Below are 27339 nucleotides of genomic sequence, written 5' to 3' on the forward strand. Positions count from 1 at the left end.
ATGATCCCAGAGTGATGAAGGCTGAGACAAAGGATATTTGGGAGTCCAATGATACAATGGGATGGGCAGATATACTTCCTCCTACTGGCTGGTGATAGGAGTGGATGGGAAACCAAGGATAGCCCTGAGGATGGCAGCCACAGTTCCTGATTCCTATGAGCCGTAGTGCCCAGTTGGAGAAGGTTTAGGTCAGCCACATGTTTGCAGGTGTCAATTATGCATGTCCCTTCCCAACTTCAGTGGGGGGGGGGGGTGTCAGTAGCTTAAAACTGATCGTGGTGGGATATTCACACTGTGGGGATCAGAAAATGTTAAAAACCAAGTTTTTGTGTTTTTTTTTTCAAACCCAACAAGCAGATTTATCAGCACCTTTAGCATCTGTATTCTTTTTAACATTCCACATCTCCTTTTAAGAGGCTCATGCTTTCCTCTACATTCTTGAACATAAAGAATGTATTTATAATACCTTATTTTAATGTGTCCGTCTACTAACTCTATCTTCTAGATCAGAAAGTTTGGCTAACTATGGGTCAAATCCAGCCTGAATCCTGTTTTTATAGGACCCATGAGCTAAGAATGGTTGTACATTTTTAGAGAGTCATAGACAACAAATAAACATTATTAGCCATCAGGGAAATTCAAATAAAAAACACAATGAGATAGCACTTCACACTTACTAGGATTAACTATAACCAAAAAGACAGAGCATTAATGAGGTGATAGAAAAACTGGAACCCATACACACTGTTGAAGGGATTGCAAAAAATGCAGCAGCTTTGGAAAACAGTTCGGCAGTTCCTTAAAAAGATTAAGCCATAGAATTGCCATATAATCAAGCAATTCCACTCTTAGGTACATATATAAAAAAATAAACACATATGGTCAAAGACTGGTATATGCAAGTTCGTAACAGCACTTTTAAAAATATTTTATTCAAATTCAATTTGCCAACATGTAACACCCAGTGCTCATCTCATCAAGCGCCCTCCTTAGTGCCCGTCACCCAGTCACCCCATCCCCCCACCCTCCTCCCCTTCTGCAGCCCTTTGTTTCCCAGAGTTAGGAGTCTCTCATGGTTTGTCTTCTCTAATTTTCCCCACTGTTTCCCTTATAGTCCCTTTCACTATTTCTTGTACTCCGCATGTAAGTAAAACCATATGATGATTGTCCTTCTCCGACTGACTTATTTCACTCAGCATAATACTCTCCAGTTCCATCCACATTGAAGTAAATGGTAGATAGTCATCCTTTCTGATGGCTGAGTAATATTCCATTGCATATATGGACCACATCTTCTTTATCCATTCATCTGTTGAAGGACATCGTGGCTCCTTCCACAGTTTGGCTATTGTAGTTATTGCTATAAACATTGGGGTGAGGTGTCCCATCATTTCACTACACCTGTATCTTTGGGGTAAATATCCAGTAGTGCAATTGTTGGGTCACAGGGTAGCTCTATTTTTAACTTCTTGAGGAACCTCCACACTGTTTTCCAGAGTGGCTGCGCCAGCTTGCATTCCCAACAGCATAGCAACATTTTTCATAATGCTTTGCCTAAAGTGGTAACAACCCAAAAACCCATTAACCAATAAATAGATTAAATGTGGTCCATCCATATAGTGGAAGATCCTTGGAATATTATTCAGCAATAAAAAGTGAATGATAAATGCTGTAGCATGGATGAACCTTGAAAGCATGCCAAGTGAAAGAAGCCAGACACAAAGGACCACACTGTATATGATTCTGTTTATATGAAATGTCTAGAATAGGCAAGTTCATAGAAACAGAAAGTAGATCTGTGGTTGCCAGGGGCAAGGGGGTAGGAGGATATCCAAGGATATCCACTTGGATAGGAGTGGCTTTCTTTTGGAGGTAATGCAAATATTTAAAAATAATCTGGGAATATATATTGAGGGGCCCCTGGGTGGCTCAGTTGGTTAAGCATCTGCCTTCAGTTCAGGTCATCATCTCAGGGTCCTGGGATCAAGCCCAGAGGCAGGATTCTTGCTTAGCAAGGGATCTGCTTTTCCCTCTCCACCTGCCCCTCCCCCTATTCATGTGCTCTCTCTCTCTCTCTCTAAAATAGATAAATCTTTTTTAAAAATAAATAAAAAATAAAAAATGCTGAGCTTTATACCTTTAAAAGTATAAAACTTTTAAAAGGATGAATTTTATGGTACCCCAATAAAACAAATTTTTTAAGCGGTTCCCAGACTTGGACATTTCACAGACCATTAGATACAAAATTCAGGGACCTATGATAGATACTAACTTTTTTTTTGGTAAACAGTAATATTTCAAAGTTACTACTACCACTATCATTTCATAAAACAAAGTATATTTTAACACCTAAGGATTAACCAGGAATTATTTAAGTGGAATAAATTCAGCTTCACTAAAAAAAGTATTAAGTAATTTTTGCAATTATAATAATGTGTAACTTATCGTCACATTTTAAAAAACATTTCCAATACTGCTTTAAGTATGATGTACTTCTGTTGCTATTTTTAAAATCTTTTTAAAAAATAGATTCCAGCATAGAAATTTTACCATTTCTATAAAAGATGTTCTTCAAATCTTGAATTTTACAGTCATGTAATTAGGCTATCACTTTTTTTTTAAGATTTTTTATTTATTTATGAGAGACACACAGAGAGAGAGAGAGGCAGAGACATAGGCAGAGGGAGAAGCAGGCTCCTCAGAGGAAGCCTGATGTGGGACTCGATCCCAGGACCCTGGAATCACATCCTGAGCCAAAGGCAGACACTCAATCGCTGAGCCACCCAGGCATCTCAGGTTTTCACTTTTTGTATGTATTTTAAACATAACTGATTTATTGATAATAAGGCAAATGAAAAACTTTAGTTGATAAAAACTTTATTCAAAACATGTCAAGAACCATACAGTTCAAAAATAAAAGATAATTTCTGGTAACTGAAAAATAAAGAATATCTATAACAACCACATTAACTCTACTATTTATAATACAATCTCAAAATCAAAGCTAATCTTTGTGTTTCTATATTTTGCCACATTTGAGCTAAAATCCTCCTCTTTACCCCCACTACATTGTTATGCAACCCTTTTAGTTTGAACTCTTAAAATACAACTTGAGCATTTTCTGACAAGCAAGAATATATACTATTGGTTTCTTCCTATACATAATTCAAATCAGTAGCAACTAATTTTTACTAAAAATATTTTTTAAAAAGAAAAAATGGGGAAAGCAGGTTAGTAAAACATTTCATTTGAAAACGGGTTAGTATTCTGAACTGAGCTGCACAAGAATACATTTCTACTTGAAGACTCTCCAGATTATTCGTACACATGTATATAGTATAGACCTTTGCAAAATGCTTTCCACAATTTACTAGTCAAGACTCATGACCCCACCAGGTGCTGTGAAATAGCAGAATTAACCTCAGTTTATGCCAGGAAACCAAGGCCCATGGTCAGATCTTCTCAGGGCCAGAGTGAGGTCTCATTAGCTTCTGACTTCTTACGTGCAGAGCTGAACACCTGTTAATGCAGTACATTCACTCAATGATGGGAGTAAAAGTAGGTGGGATTTGCTGTGGAAGAGTTAGTTCTGGCTCTGTAAGTAAAAAGATCAGAGCACGGATAAGGTAGGGAGGACAATTTCAGTATGAAAAGTGTTAATGGGAAGAAAGCTAAAACCAGAGTAAGACTATTCAGACAGAGATCACTTTTCAGAAATAAAAATAGCAAAACAAGAATAGGAAAAGAATTATAGCTATAGAGTTTCTCATTTCTAAGCCAAGGGGCTTTTAGAAGATCACTTTAAAGTAGGACCTCTCTTGAAGACAACCCTTTAAGTATCTTATTTTCTCCTCCTTAAAGCCCCTTTAAGGCACACAGTTCTAACTTACAGGGTGAGATTGAGGAGTACCGAAGAGGTGCGGAGCATGTGGAGAGGGAACAGGCTGGAGCAGATGTCATGTCTTAAAACCCTGGCTTAGAAATAGAAGGTACAGGATAAACAGGAACTTTTCTGGATGGACAAGTGGAATAATCCGGGGATCCAGTGGCAACTTAACATTAGCTACTTAACATTTTTTTTTTCCACAAAGGACTTGGAATTTCAAGTACAGCACGAAACCTAAGATGACAAATGCTCTTCTGGGTATTGAAATACACAGTATGTTCTCGTAAGACCACACGAAAAAGCAGAGGCATAAAGGAGCCACAGTGTGGGGAAGCGCAAACTAATGCGTTTAGGACAAAATACTGCTGTCTGTAGTCAAACTGTGATAGACACCGAGCCATCAGCATGACTTGAGAGAGGAATTTACCTTAGCCTGATCAATGTGCTAGGGTGGATTAAGGAAAAATACTGGGTCATTATTGGAAACGTTATTAGAAAACCAAAACAGTGATGCTCATTCACTTGGAAAATCCTGTGCAACCCTGGGCTTCATGGATCTACTGTGAGTCATTATGGGATATTAGGGAATGTTTGAAGTATATTCCTAACCCCTGGAGGGGACACATAAAACATCTCTTCATGGCTGTCAGGCATGTTTGTAGCAGGATGGGTCACAGTTCTAAGCCAGTATAGCAAATCTGATGTTCTGGATTCCCAGGGGGGCTTTCCCAGGGAGTCCTCTAATTGACTGTCACAGTTCAATCCCATGCCATGACGATAAATACAACCATTGTAGGCTGTGATGCCAAGGACCTTGCTGGGAAAAACCTCAAGAGGGCAACTGTTTGGTTAAAGAATACAGAATATAGCTAGTTCTTTTTGGTGCAGGGAGGTATGTAACTTGATACATATCATGGCTTTAGCTCCCAACACATATTAGAATGTTCTTGGGAATGGACAAATGGAAGGGAGTTATGCCCAAGCAGTGACATGGAGAATCCTTTTATTTATCAATGGTGATTTCCCTTCTCCCTGAGATACAGCAGGAACTTCCCCCATCACAGTGTCAGTGGGGAGTGTCATCTGAATTTCTGACACTCTCTTTCATTCTTGTTTACTGGGCCCCACAATCAAACTGAGAACTAACCTTCTAATGAAAATGCAGTAGAAATAAACCTCATATTTTACGTATTTTGACCGTCAGGGTAAATATGACCTTTCTACTTCCCACTTCTAAACTTTTTGCAGAGATAATGTTAAAGCAAATATAAAATGGGCCCAAAATAGTGAAATGTTTGCAGATGTGAGGGTTCTTCTGCACATGGGAATGGACAAAAAATTTTTTAACTGTGAATTTTAAGTGGACCCTTCTCCCTCTGTCTCTCTGACACACCACCCCTGCTCCCTTCCCACCCCCTTCCCACCCAGAAAGGAGAAGTTGTCACTAAGGAGAAATGTCAGCAGATGTGATACTGTGAGGAATCCTTAAAGAGTTGTTACATTTATGTAATTTAAATTATTTTGGCAATCGCTAACTAGTTTTAATATACACTCCAGGAGTGGTTAGTTAACATTTGAAGAATCCTACTGGGGAAATAACATCCTCCAAAGGTTGTTAGCATTTGAAAAACTCTAGTCACTTCAGAGGCTTTATCTGTAGTTTAACACCAGAGGTTTTCTTAATAAATGATTACTTTCAATGGCCAAAAAGTGGTAAAGTGTTAAAGGTGGACTGACCAAATACCATAGGGCACTCCAGCCCTTCCATCAACAGGCTATGAGACTCCAGCAAGCCCAAGAGCCCTGGCTTCCTAGATTACTAACCTGTTCTGTGTCTAGCAGTTAAACAGAATTGGGTTGGCTGACACTAAATATACTCGAATATTATTGGATTTGCTTCTAATAAACTTTTTGCATATTATTGAGTTCCCTGAAAGAACAGAGCTGGGATATTTTCAAGCTTACAGGACAGGCTGTTAACAGGATGCCTGCTTGCTTATAAACAAGAATGATGCAGAAATTGGTCTAAAAGCTGATTTCAGTGTAAAGAATTCACCAGGTGAGGGTGGGGGTGGGGGACGAGCTACAGCCTTCACCCACCTCTACATCCCAAAGGCTACCAGAACAACCTAAGAGTTGCAAGTGACCAAACCGGCCAAGTCCAGTTAACAATAATTTTCTTTAATGGAGGAAACATAAATACCTTTATAGGTATAATAACATTAATCCAGGTGGAGTCTATCGTTGAATAGGTTTGCAAATAGCAGTTTCTAGTTTATCCGAGGAAATGGAAGTCCCTGGTCTTCCTATAAGACTGGCAAACAGTCCAAGGATGCAGAGCCTTGTCAGTTAAGCAGCTGGCTGAGCCACTGGTGGGGCCCATGACATTTCTACTGCACACTCTTCCTGTTCTGGTTTTCTACCAAAGCTAGCTAGTTTTCCGTGTTCAGGAGTTTTCCGTTTCCAGGAGTTCAATAAAGGTGGGACAAACCAAAAGAACAAAGGTGAGGGTGTTAGAGAGAAGCTTGTGCCCAAATTACTTTGAATCAACTGGGAGGGAGTAGCTTTCATTATTTGATTGTTTTTGCAGCTACGGTTAACCTAATGGATATGAGTCTTTATGAACATTTTGAGTTCAAAAACGAAGTAAAAATGAGCATATGTGCGTCCTTTCATCTTAACAAACATTTCTTATGGTTTGTTTCTATGTATTTTAGACCTCTGTTAAAAGAAAATCAAGAAAATGTATTCCCTAACACCACTCCCCAAAAGCAGATTTTAGAGAAGTGACAGCTGGCTGGTGATTGGCATGATCTATGGGTGTGCACCATAGAAGTGTGAGCCTCTCGATCCCCACAGGGGCTCCCGGATGGGAATAAAACAGGAGTTAGGTCCTAGTCAGTGAGGGGATTCATGTAAGGCACTTATTCATAACACAAACTCAGTAATGTAGCTGTTATTAGTAGTAATCTGTAAACCAAGAGCAACCACTGTTATAGCAACATGCAGTTGCAATTTTAGACACAGCCTAAAAGGCTAAGGTCCAGAATATCAAGCTTTCCATAAGATAAAATAGTTATTATAGTAAAGGAAAGTGGAAGCCCCACTTGCACTAAAAATTTCACAAACTGAAATTTTCACATTACCACTTGGTTCTCTCCAGTGCTGGTGAGGGCACTAGATGTATAGGTTCAACATATAATAATAATGGAGTCATAGGTATTTTCAGTTTGAAGAGAACTTATAATTTCCCATCTATCATTATCTTGCTTAGCTCTCACATTTCTGAGAGGCTGGCAGGGAAGGTATAATCTCTACTTTATGGACAGCGGATGCTTGTCCAAGCTTCCATGGCTAGACAGGGTGAGGTTGGGAGTAGAATCTGTTCTTTTAGCTCTTGGCATAATGGTCTGTCCTCTACAGCCCACAGAATAAGAGGCTTGGAGGAAGGCTCTGGTGTATATAAACCATAGTACCAGGAGGCGAGCCCCGTGCAGGAAAAGAGCGTACAATGAAAAAAGGTGAATTTTAGATTACCATGAAAGAGAATTCAGGAAATCATCCTCAAAAGATGGACAAAAAAAAAAAAAAAAAGTACTATCCATATGAGTAAATGAGGCCATAAAAAACTAATGAGGGGGGATCCCTGGGTGGCGCAGTGGTTTAGCGCCTGCCTTTGGTCCAGGGCGTGGTCCTGGAGACCCAGGATCGAATCCCACGTCGGGCTCCTGGTGCATGGAGCCTGCTTCTCCCTCTGCCTGTGTCTCCACCTCTCTCTCTCTGTGTGTGTGTGACTATCATAAATAAACAAAAATTAAAAAAAAAACTAATGAGGGAACCAATTCATTTAGTTTAGAGTGCATTTATTGCTTTAGTATCTACTGTGTGTGTATTACAGGGAGGTCTATCACAGGTAAGAATTTTATATTACAAGTCCAAAAAGCACAGACTTCTTCAAACTTCGAAAATATAAGAAGGCCAGGGATAGGAGAACCCTCACAGAGGCAACAAATCACTGCCATTTAAGAATCAATCTAAATTCATATCCTATTATGTCAGACCAATCTGGACAATGCAGATGCTTTACTTAGTGGTGTGCAAAGAGCCTGGTGATCTATGACTACAGCAGTAATGCCCACTCCTGGAGCCCGGGCTGCCTACAAAACAGGCCATAAAGGCTGCGCATCTGAGATGGAGCACGCACAATCCCTCTTGAAATGTTAAGCTGCAACCCTAAGTGGATAAGCACTCTGGGGATTTATTTCTGTTTCAGTGTGTTTTAATAAACCAGTTATGGGAAGAGTATCTCTAGTATCAGCTGTGGATTTTATCACTCACTGACCTTTACGGGTCTAACTTCCAAATTTAAACAGCCATCAACAAGTAGCCTATGTACCAAATTTAGAGATGGACAAGCTAATTTTGGGTGGCATTTTTTGGTTGAGGGGGCTGGTTGATCAAACCCTTTTAAAGCTCCTTTCTGTTCCACTCAGTATTCAGAGAGAACAGATGGGAGACACTAGGATAAACAATTATATAGCTTATCTGACCCATATAAAGGGCCACCTGCTATAAAATCTACCAGCTTATTTAAGTACTGTAGCTGACAGCAAAGCAAAGAGGATAGGGAACTAGCTGGTTGTGAGAGAGGTGTCTACACCCTGAAATTTCTTTACTATAACTACACCAAAATATTAAAGATTTTCTAGTGGGTTCTTGATAGGGAGGCCTCTGAAGACAGGCCAAAAATCTCCTACAACCTAGCCCTTCCGAATCTAGCGCAAATGAAGACATCCTTACTCCTCCCAAGGTCTGAGATCAATTTTTTATGCTAATTCAGCAAACCACTTCCCAGCAGGGGAAACCATCCTTAACGTGTAAGATACTTTTAAAGCTGTCCAAAACAGGTGACATACCACCATATCTCTTCCTTTGTAACATCTAGTATTTATAAAAACACTTCACTCTCAAGAACTCGGACCAGAGTCCTCTTTGTGTTGGAAAATAGTTGCAAGGATTCCTACACCTTCAGCTCTACTGATTCATTGATGGGATTCCAGGTAATAAATGTGTTCTTTCTGTGCCATCTTGCTACAAAGGGCAGTAACTCTAACTGAGGTAGCACAGTGACACAGCAATGAGGGTCCTTGGGATTTACCCTTTAATTCCATAAAACTATATAGCCTTTTAAACTGCTGAGGCATTGAGTTAGAGTTTAAGCATCTTTTCTCTCAGAACTGTTGGTCACCCAGGCAACAGCAGGGGCAGAATGTGTGACCACTGTAGAATAACCTGGATAATTTTGTCTGGAAAAGCATGGCAACTAAGAAAAGGAAACAAACATACAAGCAGAAACTAGAGCCAGCACAGCATGAATCACAAGGCATCTTTGGTATCTCATTAGAAATCTAGGTTAATGTTCCCCTGTCCCCCGGAAACTTAGGTTGGAAACATGCACTCTTTTATTAGTACTTATGTCGTTCTTTCCTAATATATGACAAGTCTGTAGTGTTTTTAATATCTGTGACATACCTCTCATATTCCAGAACACACAGTAAAACATCGCCTTCCTTTCGATGCAAGGAGTGACTGACATTTGCACATGTACCTGGGCCCCCTCCTCTGCTCACCCCGCTATAATTACTACCTTCCATCTCAGTGAGGATACGTTGGCAGAGAGAAGTGAGAAAACTCAAGACAGGTATTCGCAGGCGCCAAAGTGTTGCACTGGGAAGTCAGTCACTGCATTATTTGCTTTTTAGTGTCCCTTAGCTCCTGTTGTTGACCAGGTAAAACAGGGTAGAGGGGATAAAGGACGACATGGGGGTTTAAGCATATATGCCAGAGTAAAATGGCATTTATTATTATTTTTTTAATTTTCACATTTTCTACCTGGCTTCTAAGAGCAGGAGTTATTTCATGGTGATTTTCCGGCAGGCTTTTCTGAGGTAGATAAAACACGGATGAGAAGCAGTCTGAAGAAGCAGAGGGTAGCCGAAGCCTGTGCGGATAGGATTAGTTTGAAAGGAATTTCATAAGTGAAAGCTGAGCTTGTCATATACAATAAATACTCCAGGAAAGAGGGACAGGGCTCAGGGCTGTCCACCGTGTAGACAAGGCTTTCAGAATTTAGCAGGTGAGAAATAGGCTAATCTGGCTCAGAAAGAACAGAACTGTGGGAATGACATCAGAGCGAGAGTTGAACCTTGGTTAGCACGCAGCTGATCGAGACCCGGCAGAGAAGGGCACAAACACGTATCCCTTAGGACCTCAGTGATCGACCAAGAACATAGATCACAATTATCTGCAAGACTTTAAAAGGGACCAACAGGCTTCAAGGTTTAAACTGCCTTGTTGTGGTTGGTTTTTTTTGGATAAAGAGCAAATTTTGCCTCTTTCCTCAGGCCTGTTGTTCGCACAGGTACCATAATTATGTTAAACGTGTCAGGGAAAGCCAAATCCTGATGAAATAATTAGCGAAATGGATTTTGAACTCCTTTTTCTGCTCATTTGAGTTAACAGATGAATAGGCTGGCCTTCCTAAGACCCAGCAAGGTTAACACTCCCAGCTGGGGCCTTTCTTTCTGGAGAATCACTGCTGCCATCAGAGGCAGATGCTCTGCTGTAGGCCCAATGTTAGTAGTTAAACACTATCGTCACGGAAACACACAAAGCTACGGTCAAGTTCACAAACACAGCTGGTGGCTAAGAAACTCTTAATGAAGGGAAGGAAAATTTGCTATTGGCTCCAAGCCATTCATCACGGCTTCTTATACACTAAACTGGGATTGTTTTATATGAGAGAGAATAAAATAATAACCATTGGCCTCAGTTTCTCTCCCCAATCCACGATTAAACATTTGTCATAACATCCACTGGAAAGAGAGGGAAATCACACGTAATGTTCTCGTGGGTTGATGTAGACTCTGTCGGGGTCGTTGCTTTGATGATGTTTGCCAGGACTCCGGTCTTGGTAGCATATCTGATTGTAAAGGGGGTACATCTGCTGAATCCCATCTTCCCCCACGGGATTTTCATCTTCATAGTCCAGTCTCCTGCTAGTTATTCCATTCTAAAAATTCAAATATTGCTTACATTAGCAAAGCAGCTGTTTGCATTCTTCTAGCACTTTGGTAAAAATAGGCAAGGATTGAATTCATTATAGTCTGTGCCTCTGATTCATTTTCCCACAGGCTACTGAAAGACAAGGTAAAGTCCAACAACTTGTCCTTTGTCGGTCCTTCGTTGCTTACGATACCTGTACAAGAGTCGCAGCAGCTCCTAACTAGAAAATTATGACTAATGGGGACTATAGTTAGTTCCAGGTTTTGAAATTTGGAACTGGTATCAGTTATACTAGGGAAGACCAAGTCTGTGAACTTCCAGAGTCCCTTAGCAGGCCTCAAGCTTGGAATGTGTGCATGAAATATATAGAGAATTAAATCAAACAGCCAAAACAAAACCAAAAGAAACCTCAAGATTCAGCGCTGGGGAATTAGCGAGAAGACAAGTGAAACGAACCGGTATTTGATCATATCCCCAACATAACTGAGAATCAGACACCATAAAAATGAACATCATTAAATGAACCCCCATGGTGCTCTGTGTCTCTGGTACTGACCCCTCTGCCCGGTTACTGGTTTCATAAAACCTGAATATCTAAAGACACATAAGCAAGCTCAAGGACTTTACAAAATCATACTTACTATGGATGCTCAGACAGCAGAGAGCGGGGAAAAATAACTTTCATGGAACTCAAATGGTATTTTAAGGAGTACAGTAGCCCCGCACCACCTGAGCAGACCCCACAGCAGGATCATGGTACTTACAGAGTGCTGGAGACCGCCAACCTCTCTTTCTTTGAACTGAGTCTGCAAAGGCAAGTGTTCAGTCTGGAAGAAGAAGACAGAACAAGACACGCATTTTAAAGCACCAAGCACACGGTGAAGCACATCAACCAAGGCCATGAGGATGCCTGTTTTTAAAAGAGCCAATCATGTCTTGTCGAAAGTGTGCCAGCTAAGCAAACGTTCCATCTGAGGATAGGATAAGTAAATACATTTCTTGAGTTTGTCTCTCTTTCTCTCCTAACTCCAGATTTCTTCTGGAAGAAAGAAAACATACAGAGCATCTGCTGTAGGAGCTCTCACACCAACACTAGCTCTTCCAAGAAGCCCTGCACAAAGCATATATTATTGCAATTATGTGTTTATATTTGCTTATCTCCTTCACTAGACTGAAGGTGCTGGTTGGAGTATTTACAAACATTATCTCATTTATAATCCCTCTAAAAATTCTATAAAACTGATGTTTTTATTCTAGGATGACTAAAACTGAGGCTCAGAATGGTTCTGTAAGATGTCTCCAGTCACACAGCTAGAAATTGGTGGATTATGATTCATAAGTGGCTTTGTCTGAATCCTAATCCTGTATTCCTATATCCCCTGCCTCTAGGTCAGTGTCTGGAAAATAGATGCTTAAAACATATAACAGAAGAATGCCCGGAAGTCCTAGCATGTAAGCATATCCATCAACCCGCTCTCCCTCTCACTGCCTGTCCTTCTGGCCTGGAAGGTCTGCCCCTTAGCTGAAATACTACCCATCCATCTTGGCCTGGCTGAAGTCATTTTTTTTCTCCTACAAGGCCCATCAGAGTTAATTTCCTTACTCCTGGTTTTCCTATTGTTCTTGTTTATATCTCTATCATAGCACACAGAACTGATCTATCTGACAACATGTATACCTTTTGACCCCAATGAAGAGTGAGCCTTCCCTGGCCATCCTCCCCCAGCCCCACACCCTACCCTGTGGTTCTGCAATAGCAGGAAGTCCATAGTTAACCAATGAATTGACTGAACTCTAAATTATTAATTCTTGATATCCCATGTTACAGTTATCCAAGTTATAAATTATGTCTGACAAATTTGCTCCTCCTGTCATATTCCGCAGATTCCAGGATGCTTCCCACGTGACCTGTGATATTGACAGTACAAAGGGCGAAAGTCCAAGGCAGGTCCAGCTTCATGGACGTGTGACCAGTCACACAGGGCCCTGTGTTCAGAAGGTCCCACTCTGGGGTTTAATGCTGTATGGTTGTCATCTTAGATTTTTTAGTAATCTATTGTGAACCTGTGTTTTATGTGGTCTAATGAAACAATGGAGCATGCCTCAGTGACCTGGAGCCTCAACTCAAAGGTGTCCTCACCTGCTGCTTGTGTTTGGTTTGGTTATTGGCCCCTACTCCCTTACCCTGGTGCCTCAGATCCCCCTCACTCTCCCCTTCTTATCCCTGTCCAGGGGCCTGAGTGCTGGAGCAGGGAAGGCTGGGGTCAGGACTGCACGTCCCTCGCCCCCCACATCATTGTCTTTCTGGCAGGTGGCTAGAGGACACATGGCAGTGAGGGCAAGTCTCTCACCCCCAACTAGGAACCTGGTATCACTGTACATGTTCGACAAGAGGCCCTGCATTTTCACTTTATACTGTGCCTCACAAATTATGTAGCTAGTCCAGGTCCAAGGAAAATAGATTTAGGAAAAAAAAAAAAAAGAAACCTAAAATTAAACACACTTTTTGTCTGTTTGCTGTTCTAGATGATCCTGTTTGCTGTTCCCCTTCTGTCAATACAGGTCATTGAGAAATTATTCTGCATCAGTACTGTTATCTAATTCGACAAGAGACAGGGCAGTTAGAAACTTCCGTGGACAAAGGGCAAATGCCTTTCTTCCCACTGGTGGCAGAGTTTATAAAGCAAGGGTGTAGTCAACATTGAAAGAAATCATATTCTAGAAATACATTGATTACAGCCTCAAGAGTTCAAGAAAATATTTGGTTGGAATATGTGCTTTTCTTTGTTTATGCTATGAAATTCCAAATCGCAAATTGAATATGACCAGAAAATAAATTATCATTCATGTTTTCCTGAACACTCAGGATAATATCTATATTCGGTCACTGTCAGTAAAACACAGTAATAACCTTTAAGCCCTTGGAAACTAGTATTCAAGAGGGCACAATGAACCATGCACATCCTGAGTAACCATTTAGCCAGCATTAAATTAACAGTGTTAGGGGGTTACAGAGGCAAGAAAATCTATTTTGTTTCAGTATAAAGAGATTCCAAAGAGCTGTGGCTTTATGAGTCATAATAGCATTGCTACATTTTTCCCATAGTAAGAAGATATATAATCAGCCACAAGTGGTACATGTAAAAATAAGGGACAAGAAGAGAAAGATTCTAGACCTGAGCAGGAAGAAATGGTGTCTAGACACTATGAATAAGCTGCACTTGCACCGAACGGATGACAAGCGTATGTGTAAGTTCCTTTTCTCTATCCAATATTGTACACCTTCACTAACAAACCACTATCCGTCATGTGTGCCTATGAATTTTGTAATATATTCTATTTAACCAAATGCTATGAAAAGAAGCCCCACACATCCCAGGGATGGCCCTGCATTAGGGATCAGGGGTTATGGAAAGCATGCTGCCCTTGCCTCTCCATTGTGCAGCCATCCAATTTCTGGAAAGACACATAAGGAATTCAATTTAATGGTGGGTGAGTACACGTTCTATTTCTGCACTCCCTAAACCACCTGAAATGTTGAATATCTGACTTCAAAAAAAGTTAATCACCAATATTTTGGAAACTGTCTTGCATAATACCTTACTTCTGTTTGGCGCTTAACATATAGGTACTATATTAACTTAAAATATTTTAACTAATGGATACATATGTTATTCTATTATTACATTTTTTTCCTAACAAGCCTTGAGTTACTCTGAATCTCTAATACATATTTTGACTTCCCTACTGACATGTTCTATCTTGCCACAACTACTGTTGAGTTACATATATGCTTTCCGCACTTACTAAAGTCATGTAGACCTCCTTGCTCTAATTCTTCTTTCTTATAATGACGAGTGATATATTTTTACTTCTGCTTCCAGTCATGACGGAGGACTAATAACAGATTAGCCCTCCTGTCATCAATCACTAGAAAACTGGACAAAATATCTGAAAAAACACTTTTCAGATACTGGACAACTGTGCTGCACAGGACTGGGATCTCAGGGAATGGAAACACACACACGGTGATCTTGTAATACGGCTGGAAAGCTATCTGGTTTTTCTGCTAATTTGGGAAGAGAAAAACCCAAGAAGAGCACAGAGCTTTGCTGAGTTGAGGGGACAGAGATCAGCACTCAGGCAAGCTGAGGTGACTGTAATCCGTGGGACAAACTATTCAAGAGAAGGAGAATCCTCACTGGACATGTGAGACATTCAGTAGAGACCCCAAAGTTATGCTTCAAGACTAAGGCTAAAAAGAAAAGAAAAAAAAAAGACGAAAAGGCTAAAACAGCTCTGGGGCACAGAGTATTCTAGAATAACCCAAACAAAGTTTAAAAACAATCTTCCAGAAGATCAAGTTGATCTTAAGAAATTAACTGACTGCCAAAAAATAACTCAATTCTTATTAAGGAATGACCACAAAACTCAAATAATTGACAAAAGAACATTCACAATGTCCAGCGGCATCCAATTAAAATGTACTGAACACACACACAAAAAAAGGAAAAATAAGTCAATAGAAATGAACCCCAAAGTGACAAATATGGAATTAATAGACGAGAACTTTAAAACACTTATTATAATTATGGGTAAAGAAATAAAAAAGTATGAATATAATATGAGAATCAGAAACTGAAAAGAACTGAAAAGAACTTCTAGAACTGAAAAAGCACAATATCTGAATTGAAAAAGTCACTGCATTGCCTTAACAGACACCAAAAAAGAAAAGAACCAATGCACTTAAAGACAGAAACTATCCATATAAAGGATGAGTGGGGGGGGGGGGGGGGAGCTAAAAAAAAAAAAAAGAAAGAAAAGAAAATTGAGTATAGCTTTAGTGATCTGTGGAATAAAGGGATCGACTGTTTGTATAATTGGAATCAAAGAGGAAGGGAAGACAGGCAAAAATATTTGAAGAATTGCTAAAAATCTTCCAAATTAGATGAAAACACATCGATAGCTCTAAGAAACTCAATGAACTCCAATAAGGGTAAACATAAAGAAAACTACTCCAATACGTGTCAAACTCAAATTTGCTGAAAATTATGATAAAGAAAATCCAAGATGTGTCCAGAGGAAAAAGTAAGATAATGAAGGTTAGAAGACATGAGGCTAAAACTTTAAAGCACTGAGTAAAAAAACAAAGTTGAACAAGAATTCCATATCCCACAAAAATATTTTAAAATAAAGGTGAAATAAAGACATTTTCAGATAAACAAAAAGCCAAGAAAAGTTATTAGCAGACCTGTACCATAAATAATGTTATGGGAAAGTTGTTTGAGTTGAACAAAATGGATTCCAAATAAAACTTCATCAATTCTTAAATTTTTGAAAAAGATACAGTGTAGAGGTTAGAACAACAATAATAAGAATGTATTATTAGGCTCATAACATAGGGAGAAATAAAATATATAAGAATACTAAGGAAGGGAGAGAGGACACTGAAGTAGTGTGTGTTACAGGTCTTACAGGACACACTAGGTAGTATAATGTTATATTTAGGTAGACAATGACAGATTAAAAATGCTTATGCCCAGACCCAGAGAGATCACTAAAAAGGTAAAACGAGGAGGTATAGCTAATAATTCGATAAAGGACATGAAAAAGCCTGAAAATTCTCAGTTAATTTAAAAGAAGACAAAAGAGGAAAAAGGAACAAAGAACTGAAGGGACAAATAAAAAGCAAATAAAAGGTGGTAAACTACATTTAGTAAGAATAGGCTAAACATTTCAATTAAAGTCAGAGATTTTCAGACTAGGTGAAGAGGCAACTCACCTAGATGTTAGCTATGTGAAATGCATTTTAAATACATAGGTAGGATAAAACTAAGAGAAAACACGTACCATGAAAATATGATTCATTAAAAAGAAGTTTATTTTTATTTATTTATTTTTTTATGATAGTCACAGAGAGAGAGAGAGAGAGGCAGAGACACAGGCGGAGGAAGAAGCAGGCTCCATGCACCGGGAGCCTGATGTGGGATTCGATCCTGGGTCTCCAGGATCGCGCCCTGGGCCAAAGGCAGGCACCAAACCGCTGCGCCACCCAGGGATCCCTAAAAAGAAGTTTAAACTGGAGTGTCAATAATAATACCAAAATGATTACAGGACAAGGAAAATTACCAGAGATAAAGAAGAATTTTTCATAGTGATCTCACAGGATTAACTTAGGAAAACATAGCAAAACAATCTTAAAAGTTCATATATCCAATAAAAACATATGAGTAATAGAACTGAAAGGAGAAACACCAACATTTACAAATATAGTTGGAAATACCATTCCTCTCTCAGTAACTGATAAAAATTAAAACTAAAAATCATTATGTATAAAGAATCCTTGAATGACATGAGCAGCCAACACACAACCTAATTGATATTTATAGAATACTACACGCAACAACAGCAAAATATACATTAGTTTATGGAACATTGAGTAAGATAGACCATATGCTGGGCAATAAAAGACGACTCAAAATGTTTAAAGGGATTGAAATCCTATTGGTATATTTTTTAATCATAACAGAATGTAGTGAGCAATCAGTAACAAAAATATACCTGGAAAATTCAGAAGTTTAGAAACTAAACAAACATACTTCTAAATAACTCAGTGGCCAAAGAAGAAATAATAGGGTAAATTAGAAAGTATTTTGAATTGAATGAAAATGAAATTATAACATACCAAACTTCTGAGATTTTTTTTTTACAAACTTTTGAGATTTTGAAAAAAAGAATTGCCCAAAGAAAAGTTTACAGCTTTAAATCCTTGTATTAGAAAAGAAGAAAGGTCTCAAATTAAGATCTCAACTTCTTCAAGAAGCTGAAACAGAAGGGCAAATTACATCCAATGGATGTTCAAAGAAAGAAATAAGAAAGTGAAAAATCAATAAATAAACAATGGGCAAACATTCAACAAAATTAATGAAACCCAAAAAGCTGGTTCTTTGAAAAGATTAATAAAATTGGAAAACCTCTAGTAAGAAAGAAAGAGAAAACACAAACCAATATCAAAATGAAATAAAGTGACACTACAACTGATCTCATATAAATGAAAAGAATAAGAAAGGTGTGTGATGAATAATTTGATGACAATTTCAAAAACCAAAGTGAAATGGACAAATGTCTTAAAAGACACAATTAAAATCCTTTCCATATAGAAAGGCCCAGAGAGAATCCTAGTAAATTCTATCAATTAAAGGCATCTTAAATTGTTTCTGCAAATGGGGAAAAAAAGAAAAGAACTTTTTAACTCCTTTTATGAGATTAGCATCACCCTGGTACCCAAACCAAAAATATTACCAAAAAAAAAAAACCTAAAGATTTTTATTCATAAATATCAAAGTCGTAATGAAAATAGCCCTCAATAACTTAATGAATAAATAAATCATGGTATGTTCATAAAATGGGACACCACACAGCCATGAAGGGAAATTTATTCATGTAACAACATGGATCTCAAGAACATTATGCTGAGCAAAAGAAATTAGACACATAAGAGCATGCTGTGATTCTCTTGATGTGAAGTTCTTTTTTAAAATCATAACTAACATAAAACCACATTAATGGTTTCCTGAGGCAGGGGGGCTTGGGAGGATGGTGGTAGAGGGCATGTATGTATGACACATTTTTGAGGTCACAGAAATGTTCACATGAATGTATACATTTAGCAAAGCTTATCAAACTGTACACTTAAAATGGAACACAGTATTAAGTAAATTATATCTCAATGAAGTTGAATGTTAAAAAAAACTATACCTTCAATTTTATCATAGTTATTCTATTTTGAAGGAACGTGTGGGGAGGTAAAGTATTACGAGAAGTCACTGACACAGCCTGGAATCTGTGATATGAGTACCTAGTAAATTCTCAATAACTACTTCATCACAGACTGTTCCTGATGCAGGAGTTTCATGCCCATACTATCCAACTGCTTACTTTGTTCTAGTGACTGTGTCCAATTCTACAGAGATGACTTCACCACACTAAAGGAGTAACACATGAAGAATAGCTACATACATAATTCACAAAATATGGATTCCCTAAGGCATAACGGATATTACGCTCCTATCTATTAAGTACTTCTCTGAAAGAATTTATAAAATATTACTAAAACTGTGAACCAGAAGTCAATTTTCTCCTTTTACTTCATTTTTAATAACTGTGAGAGTGTTGACATGTTGCATGGGCAAGAACTATAAAGACTGTGTCCTAATCAAGTGAAATTTACAACATTAATTAGGCACTTGTTTAATGAGATACATAATTGTTACTGTTCTCCGTGATAATTAACCATAAGGGTAAGCTATTCACATGAATGTCTCTTGTTATTACAGTAGACCCTTGGCATTCACAGATTTAACCTTGCTGGTTTTAACCATTCACGAGTGAATTTAAAAAGGTTATGACAGGCTGTAAGGTTGTAATTTGTAATTTTGTTGAGAAACAAATCTGAATCAAGACCTGGGAGGTTTCTGTGATGGGATAATCATTTAGCTAGTTAATGAGCTTAACAACTGCTTCAATATCCACTTTTCAATGTGTCTTTGTTATTCTCAACTCTTATATATGAGTTTTATAAAAGATAGGGGTATTTAAGAATGTAGGGTTTCTCCAAAGCATGTGAAGTATCCTCTATGAATGTCAATGAGCAGTGCTGTATTATGAATCAAGCTTTTCCTTTTAAAATTAGAAATGGTTCCTTATTTTTTTAGTTAATTCTTATTTCTGCAGTATCTACAATCAATCATGATCAATGCAGATTGCCACTACACATTACACAAGTTAAATGTATAAAGTCGGCATAGATCTTATTCCCTAAGACATGAGATTTATTTACTTACAACTCCCTTTTCCCAATGTCTGGGAAGTAAGGTTCGTTTCTATGTTCTGTCTGTATATCCCATCCCATAAATCCTTTCCTGTTAACCCCCTAAGAGACAGGGAGGTATTCTTCAAGCCTCATATGATGCTATTACATAGCAGATGTTCAATACTTGTTGATCTATGACCCATGCACATGATCTGCTCTGATTTCTTCTCTTTGCCACTGGTCCCCACAGAGGTGTTGGATGCTACCACATGTTGGGAAACCTGTATCAGCTGAACCAGAAACCCCGAATTCCTAACTTCAAGGAACAGGGCAGAGTTATGTCTGAACTGGTTCATGAGAAGGGAGTGAACATCATGAAAATAGTTTCTAGATTCTTAGGACTCAGCAATCTTGTAAAGATTGACTGAAGCAGAAGGTCTAGAAAGAAGTAGGCTCAATAATGCCAACATGTGGGGACACTGTTCCTTCAGCTTAGGCAAAAGAACAAATGTAACTTGTAAGGACTGACTAAAGGTTCCTCCCCTATGCCTGCCGCTTGAGGTGGGTGCTGTACGAGATGCTTTAGATGGGCTCAGGTTCTTATGCTACCTCCTTGATTCTATCATTGCTCCCATAGTACAGATGAGGAAGCTGGGCTTGGAGAGAAGAAGCAGTGTTTCCATGTTCGTAGAGCTAAAATTCAAATTTATGTTTATGCAATTCCAAAGTCTCTGTGTAAACCATCACACAAAATTGCCTACAGCCCTCTCTTGAGTATATCTGGTCTCTTCCTGATTTGACTGAAGAAGGGGGATGGAAAGGCAGGAAGACACTGAGCACCTGAAAGGGTAGAGGACATAAACTAGAGGAAAGAGTGGCGATGCTCAGTCACTGCTCTGGTTATTTGCATCTGAACTAGTCAAATAAAAGCTATGGCTTATGTTTCTTTACCTCCGGCTTGGGCTCCAGCCTCCATTAAAGGTAAACAAAGGCAAGGCTTTCCCTTGAGACTCAGAGGTTTTTTTGCTTGTTTTTGATTTTTTTTGTTTTTGTTTTTTTTGCTTTCTTAATCTGCTCCAGCCCAGAGCTGAACACAGAATGGTCATTCACTATGGGATAATACTATTTAAAATTACTTCAAAGGGCATTTTTTTCTCCAGTTTTATTGTTTGTTTATACTCTTCAGTAATATAGTTCCTCAAAACGCAAGGTCTATTCCTCTAATATCTAGTATCAAAGACTTCAATAAGGCAGGTACAAGAAGAAATGACTACAGGATGTCCTTATGGCAAACTCTTCAAATGTGAGCTTAAATCATGAGGTTTATTCATAAGATAGAAGAGTGTTAGATAATTCATCTCACAAGGTAGCATTGGATTTTTCTCCAGTCACCAGAGAATTTTAACAGCCTAGTTGTTGTTGAAATGTTGTACCTTCAAAACGGAAGGCAGTGTCCCTCCTTATCACTGGTAAATCAATCTCATTACTTCTACTGCGTATACATTCTAGATTTTAATTTTTCAAGGTGCAACTTAATATGACACATTTTAATGAAAATTCTTATCTTGGTTTTGGTCTTAATCCTTACATTAAAATACACAAAACAGTGATATTTCACATGAATTATACTGTGTATGCACAGCCAAGTATCTAAATAAAGCAGACCGATGATAAAGGTGATGGAAAAGTATTTGTAGGAAATTGGACACCCACATATAACGCTACGATTTCCCAAATCATAAATCCTACTCATTTCCAGGACACAAATCAAATGATTATGCATTTATTTGCACTTTTTCCAAAGCTAAATATTTTAACATCAGAATGCTATGCTGTCCTCACCACAATGGGCGTCTTTGCTCTTCAACCCCTTGCCCTAATGCTGTACCATACTACCCACTCACATTACTTCATCTCTAAATTTGCCCACAAGGTAATCCTTCAATTTAGGACTGTTACTGGAATTTTAACCACCAAAAGACCCTCAAAGAAGATATTAATTGCTACTTTTGCATCAGGCACAGTATTGTATCCCAAGATACTCTGCAGAAATATTATCCATCATACTGTCATATATACTTTGTGAAAAGATGTATTCTCAGAGAAAAAATGACCAAAATCATCCCATTTTTGATGTAGTTGTTGTAATGATCAAAATTTTACACGCTACAATAAGAACCAAACTCTAATTCTCCTCTAGAAACTATTAATATGAGCCTCCCAATCTCATATTTAATCCAGCATCTAAGTTCCTTAACTAGTACCACTGAAAAAAGATATCTGGCAAGTCTGTCTTTGTGGTTAATGATTATGCTATTCTTAGCTAAAAAGAAAAAAGGAAAAAAAAAACACCTAAAAAGAGCCTCCTAAAATCTTCAATACTGAACATATTTTAGATTGTGAGACAAAAGGTCATATATTAAATGCAGAACATCACTATCGTCTTATTCCTTCCTATTGAAAGGTGAGATAATACAGGAATCATTTCCCTTACCAATAATCTACTTTTTCCATTGAGGGTATCATTAAACAGTAGAAAATAAAATACTGAAACGTCTTATCTGTTTGGTTAATAGTTACTCATCCCATAAACCATTGAAGTGATCCCTTGGACATACTTGGTTAAAAATTACATGTATTTTTCTTTGGGGTCTTAAATTTAATTGAATGGTATTTTGCACCACTTCCCGAAAGGAAAATAGGAAATATAATGTGCCCTGCCCTGTTTCTTCCTCTGAAGGAAGAGAACCTAACAACAACAACAAAAAAAATGAGACAGAAAGAGGGATCATCTGCTATGGAAAACTAATATTAGCCTTAAGGGACAGCAATTTTGTAAATATAAAACCCAGAGTAGGCAGTTTTGTTTGAATTAGAGAAGTAGCTGGAATCTCAGCTTGGCATCTCCCTGCACCCAGGCACTAAAGTCATAATCTGGCTGCACAAAGGCACCTTGCAGGGGAATTGAGCTCATGAGTTAAGCACCAACAGGATCCATTAGTGACTGCCACGAGGGTTCAGAGCACCGGTGGTGTGAGGAGGGAGGTGAAGCAGGTCAGATACAAAGGAGGGGAATCTTTCTGGTAGAGACAAGCTTGCATAGCTAATAAAATGAAGCCAAGGGTCTTTTTTTATGTCTTCAATTCACTCAACACTGACAGGACTGGATGTTTACATGATATGCTCTTATGAGATGCTACTCTTCTTTGAGGCAAGAGACACTCCTTACTGAAGGTAAACAGTCAAAATAACATTCTGTCTTCATGCTCACGTAATTAAATGGCCAAACAGAGCTCGGAGGTTTTTTATTAGCCCACAGACCAGGCTAACAGCTACAAATAACAGGTCATCTACTTGATTGGGAATTCGTAAAGGCCACTACAAGATGACATGCTTCACTTGATAGTGAAAGAAAGGAGCGTTGCTCTGCTGTGACATGAACATTTCCATTATTTAAAACTAAGAGCTAAAGGTGGACTTTTGGGGAAACAGTAGAGGGAGTGCAACAAATTTTATAATATGAACTCAAAAAAATATTGAAATTAACTCTCAACAGTATTTAAAGTTATCTATCTCCTGCCCAAGCTGGGACGGCTGAAGGCCGTGGGTGACCCTGGCTGGAAGTGCCTCCTCGGGAGCCATCAGAAGGTAGCCCAAGCAGCAACGGCTCTTTTCCCCAGCCCCATGCAGTTAGCTCAGACACAGTGTTTATGAGGAGTGTCATCATGTTTGGGACGTATGCCCTGCGATGTGATGGGAATTTTGGTTCTGCTCTCAATGACAACTGAGTGCTACAAAGGTGAGCTTGTCTTCTAAGTGGACTGGAAATAGTCCTCTGAAATAATCTCATCATTAGCAATACTCTGCTAATAGAGATGCAAAAGAATTTATGGGCCACTGCCCTCCAGGAATTTACAATCTTGTTTCATGTGGCTTGTGTTTCAAACAACAAAGCAAGGTAGTTTGAATGCAAGCACCTTAAAAGTGGGAGGCCTATCTTATGCTTTTATTTTTTCTTTTCTGACACAGTACTCAGTGCACACAGGTGTAGAGCCATATAACCACCTGCTGATCTGATCTGATTTTAACCTCAAATAGCTAGAGGTCCACAATTTCTTATCTGAAATGTATCTTTTGGGAACAGATACATTTCGGAATTCTGAATGTTTCAGATTTTTAGAAAGGTGATAGTTACTTATTCCACATATTTATAAAACAACTCCAGCAGGGTCTGATACAGAACCCCATAATCAAGCATATAAACATTTGTACAGGAAAATATAAGTATTCACATTAAGTGAAGGAAGAAATGACTATATTTAACTTCATGATAGTCAGCAGTGTAGGTCAAATTTTGGTGTAAAATGAGTTAGGAAAAACTTTAGATGCCTAGAGATTTTTGGAAACGTAAACGATGTCTGTATAACAGCAATACACATCACAGGAAAGACAGGAGTTCAGAGGCTAGAAGTCAAGTAAGCTATGGAAAAGTGGAGGTTAAACAGTATTTGGGAGGACCCAGACTGGTGGTGGGTTGGGAGGACTCATGTGACCACTCCGAAGGCACTGGGTTAGGTATGGTGGGTCCAATCAAAAGCACCAGACTGGGAGTCCCAAGTCCCTGGAGCCACCCGGATGCTAGGTTATGAAGCAACATGGTGAAAGCAGGGCCTGAGAAATACTGACTAGCCAATGATAATGATCATAACGATGATGGTGAGTGTGGCTGTTATTTATGTTCTTCATCCAGAGCATTGGAGAGCTTCTCGAGCTCTAGGTTCTTCTAGAGCACAGGAGAATCCAGGATTTGGTGACCAATAGTAGGGAGCAGAAAAGGGGAAAAGGCAAAAAATGTCAACAGATCTATAGATTTACATCAAGTATGCAGATGCTATAAGCTTGTATAAAAACATACAATGGGAGGAAAAGAGAATAAAGGTAAGACATATACTTCATTACAAGTTTACAGGATAGAAGGTATATTTGTCTGAGAAAAGGATTACAGTGTGGATAATAGCAGAGTTTACTACCACAGACTGAGTGGAATTGTGAGAATGATCACATTTCATCCAAGAAAAGAGAACATTAATTCTCAAAAGCACAGTGAAAGGAGAAAAATACCTGCTCAATTGTAGGAGAATTATTATAGGGGCTGGATAAAGGGATGCGATGCTCTTGAAGAGAAGACAAAGCCTATAAAATCCCCAGAGTGAGCAGCTCACATTACAGACATTGAACCAATTGTGAGGCTGGGGAGGAGGAGTAGAAGGGATGGGGCAGCTATGCACAGAAACAGAAGGTAAGACCTTCTAGGCCCAAGTAAAAGATTGAGGTCATTTTCAGACTTGAATCAAGGAATTCTGATTGAAAGGATCATGCATGATTGCCAGTGAAAGACCTAAAGGAGGTGAAAGCCCCTCAAGGCCTGAGAATGACAAGATGCAACAAAACGGGAAGGGTTAAATGTTCTCACACGGAGGAAAACACTGCAGCTCATGTGAAGATGAGGAGCAGCTGTGGGTTCAGAAATAGACCTTCCTTGTTCATAGAGATGAAGCATGTTGTATTAAGGGAGGGTGGCACGCACTTGGAAGAAGAGTCATGTTCTCCTAACAGCCCCAGAATGGGTAACACATCAAAGTGGTTAAGCACATCTGTGTGTTAAAGGAAAAGGCATAATGTTTGCTTTTGATTGTAGCCTGTTTTTTTTTTTTAAGTTGCATTTCTATGTAAGTTGCTTGGAGGAGAGGAGGGAATGAACATACTCAATATAAGTGGCTTCAAAAGCTGCAAAAATCTTTTATCACTTTTCCTCCAAAGAAGCTCACAGTGCTTTGCGAGAATCTCATTTTAGTCCAAAAGGATTTGGCAAAATTCAGCAATGGAGGTAGAATGGACAAAGATTCTTAGAAAGACGTGTGCAAGATTTCACTGTAAGTCTAGGTGCTCTACTGTGTTCACAGGACAAAGGAGGCCTCCAGCCAAGGTGCATGGTACAAGGAGATCAAAAAACAGCCAACAGGAAAAATAGCCTCCTGATAACAATTTGTGCATGAATTCTCCAACAGGTATTACGACACCATTTAGGATGAAAGTTTTACTTTTTAGTATCTTCAAAATTGAACCTAAAGACCCATTTTATTTTTTTTCTTTCTAAAATCTAAGTTTGAATAACATATTATCTTCTATTTAGTATGGTCTGGGGAAATATACATTTTTTAAAAAATACATAAGTATTTACGTTAAAAATACGTAAAAATATCTAGCATAAGATGCTAGATAGTTCAAATTTCTTTTCTGTGAAATACAATCCAGGCTAACATTAGACTCATTAAATGTAAAAGTAGATAGAAAGGATTGTGTTTTTTATTTCCATCCTTCCTCATTTAGACTTAAACATGTCTGTGATAAGTTCAAGTTTATGTTGGTTTATGCATACATACTTTAGTTTAGCATTTCAGTTTCTGCACCAAGCAAAAGGGCCCAGAGGCTATGTGATGTGCATCTACGCTGAGTGTATGTGTGGAATGATGGTAAGAGGGTGAGAGGGAGGGAGGGAGAGAGAAAGAGAGAGAGAGAGAAGCATGGAAAGGAGGAGCTGCCAGACACACAGGTAAAAAAGAAAAGCACCAAGAGCGGAGGGCTTAAAATCTACATGTAGAACACAGAAAGAAAAGTCAAAAAGTATGGCAAGTATCCCATAAGGAAAGGGGTGTAACACAGTACAAAGCCTTCAATTTATTTATTTTAGAATACCATTTTAGTCCAATCTGCATTCAGTTCAAAACAAGAAAAGGCTCAGAATATTTAGATGAGTGATGCCAGAAAGATGCCTGAATGTTCCTCTGTTTTGTGAAACGTTGACAGAAACATCTACCTCAAGTACTTGGCTACAAATCTGTGCAACAGACCTTTAACAGAGAGTACGCTGGATGACGAAGTGAGGTGTTCTAAGAAAATACATGCACTTCAGTGTGGCTATACTGTTTTTCTAACTTAACGAGAGATGACACACACATATATATCTCTCTCAACTGTTTTTAATTTAAGATGGTTTTTCCCTTATGAGGTTCCACCCATATGTGCAGTGGGGTCATATGATATCTCCTTATAAATAGCTTTCAAATGGCAATAGGCACTGGAGTATAGAGCTCTGTTCTATACAGATGCAAAGTCATCTGATGTGTAAGGAAAGGATGATGTATTAAATTGCAGCAGCTGAGCGTCTTCTGAGTACAATCCCAGAGGCTGTGGTATAACCTAGCTACTAAAGTCTGATTGTCCTTAATAATTGATGAATCAGAAGCAACAGAATTGCTTGGTACTTTCCATCTGAAGAATCCTAAAATGTTAGTGCAAGAAGGGCCTCACAAATTATCTAGAAACAAATGCCCTCCTTTCACAGATGAGGGAATAGAGGACCAGAAAAGTAAAGCTATTTCTGCAAGGATTCACTCATGGCAAAGCTGGAACAAAAGTCTAGATCCATACTTCTTGATGCCCAGGCTGATGATCTTTCCAGTATTTATCTGCGATCCAGTATGAACTCTGAAGCTAGACTGCCTGGGTTCTGATC

General features: G+C 38.7%; 1 protein-coding gene across 1 annotated transcript in view; it reads right to left on the reverse strand.

The window, feature by feature from the left end:
* Positions 1–2860: 2860 nt before the first annotated feature.
* Positions 2861–27339, reverse strand: part of NECTIN3 (nectin cell adhesion molecule 3) — a 120385-nt gene continuing 95906 nt past the window's right edge. The window contains exons 8-9 of the mRNA XM_041726056.1: positions 11716–11778; positions 2861–10958 (exon numbers count right to left, since the gene is read on the reverse strand). Of these exons, the coding sequence (XP_041581990.1) occupies positions 10779–10958; positions 11716–11778 (243 nt within the window). The 3' untranslated portion in view covers positions 2861–10778. The remainder of the gene's footprint in view (positions 10959–11715; positions 11779–27339) is intronic.

Source organism: Vulpes lagopus, chromosome 1 (genome assembly GCF_018345385.1).
Source record: "Vulpes lagopus strain Blue_001 chromosome 1, ASM1834538v1, whole genome shotgun sequence".
NCBI classification, from domain to species: Eukaryota; Metazoa; Chordata; class Mammalia; order Carnivora; family Canidae; genus Vulpes; species Vulpes lagopus.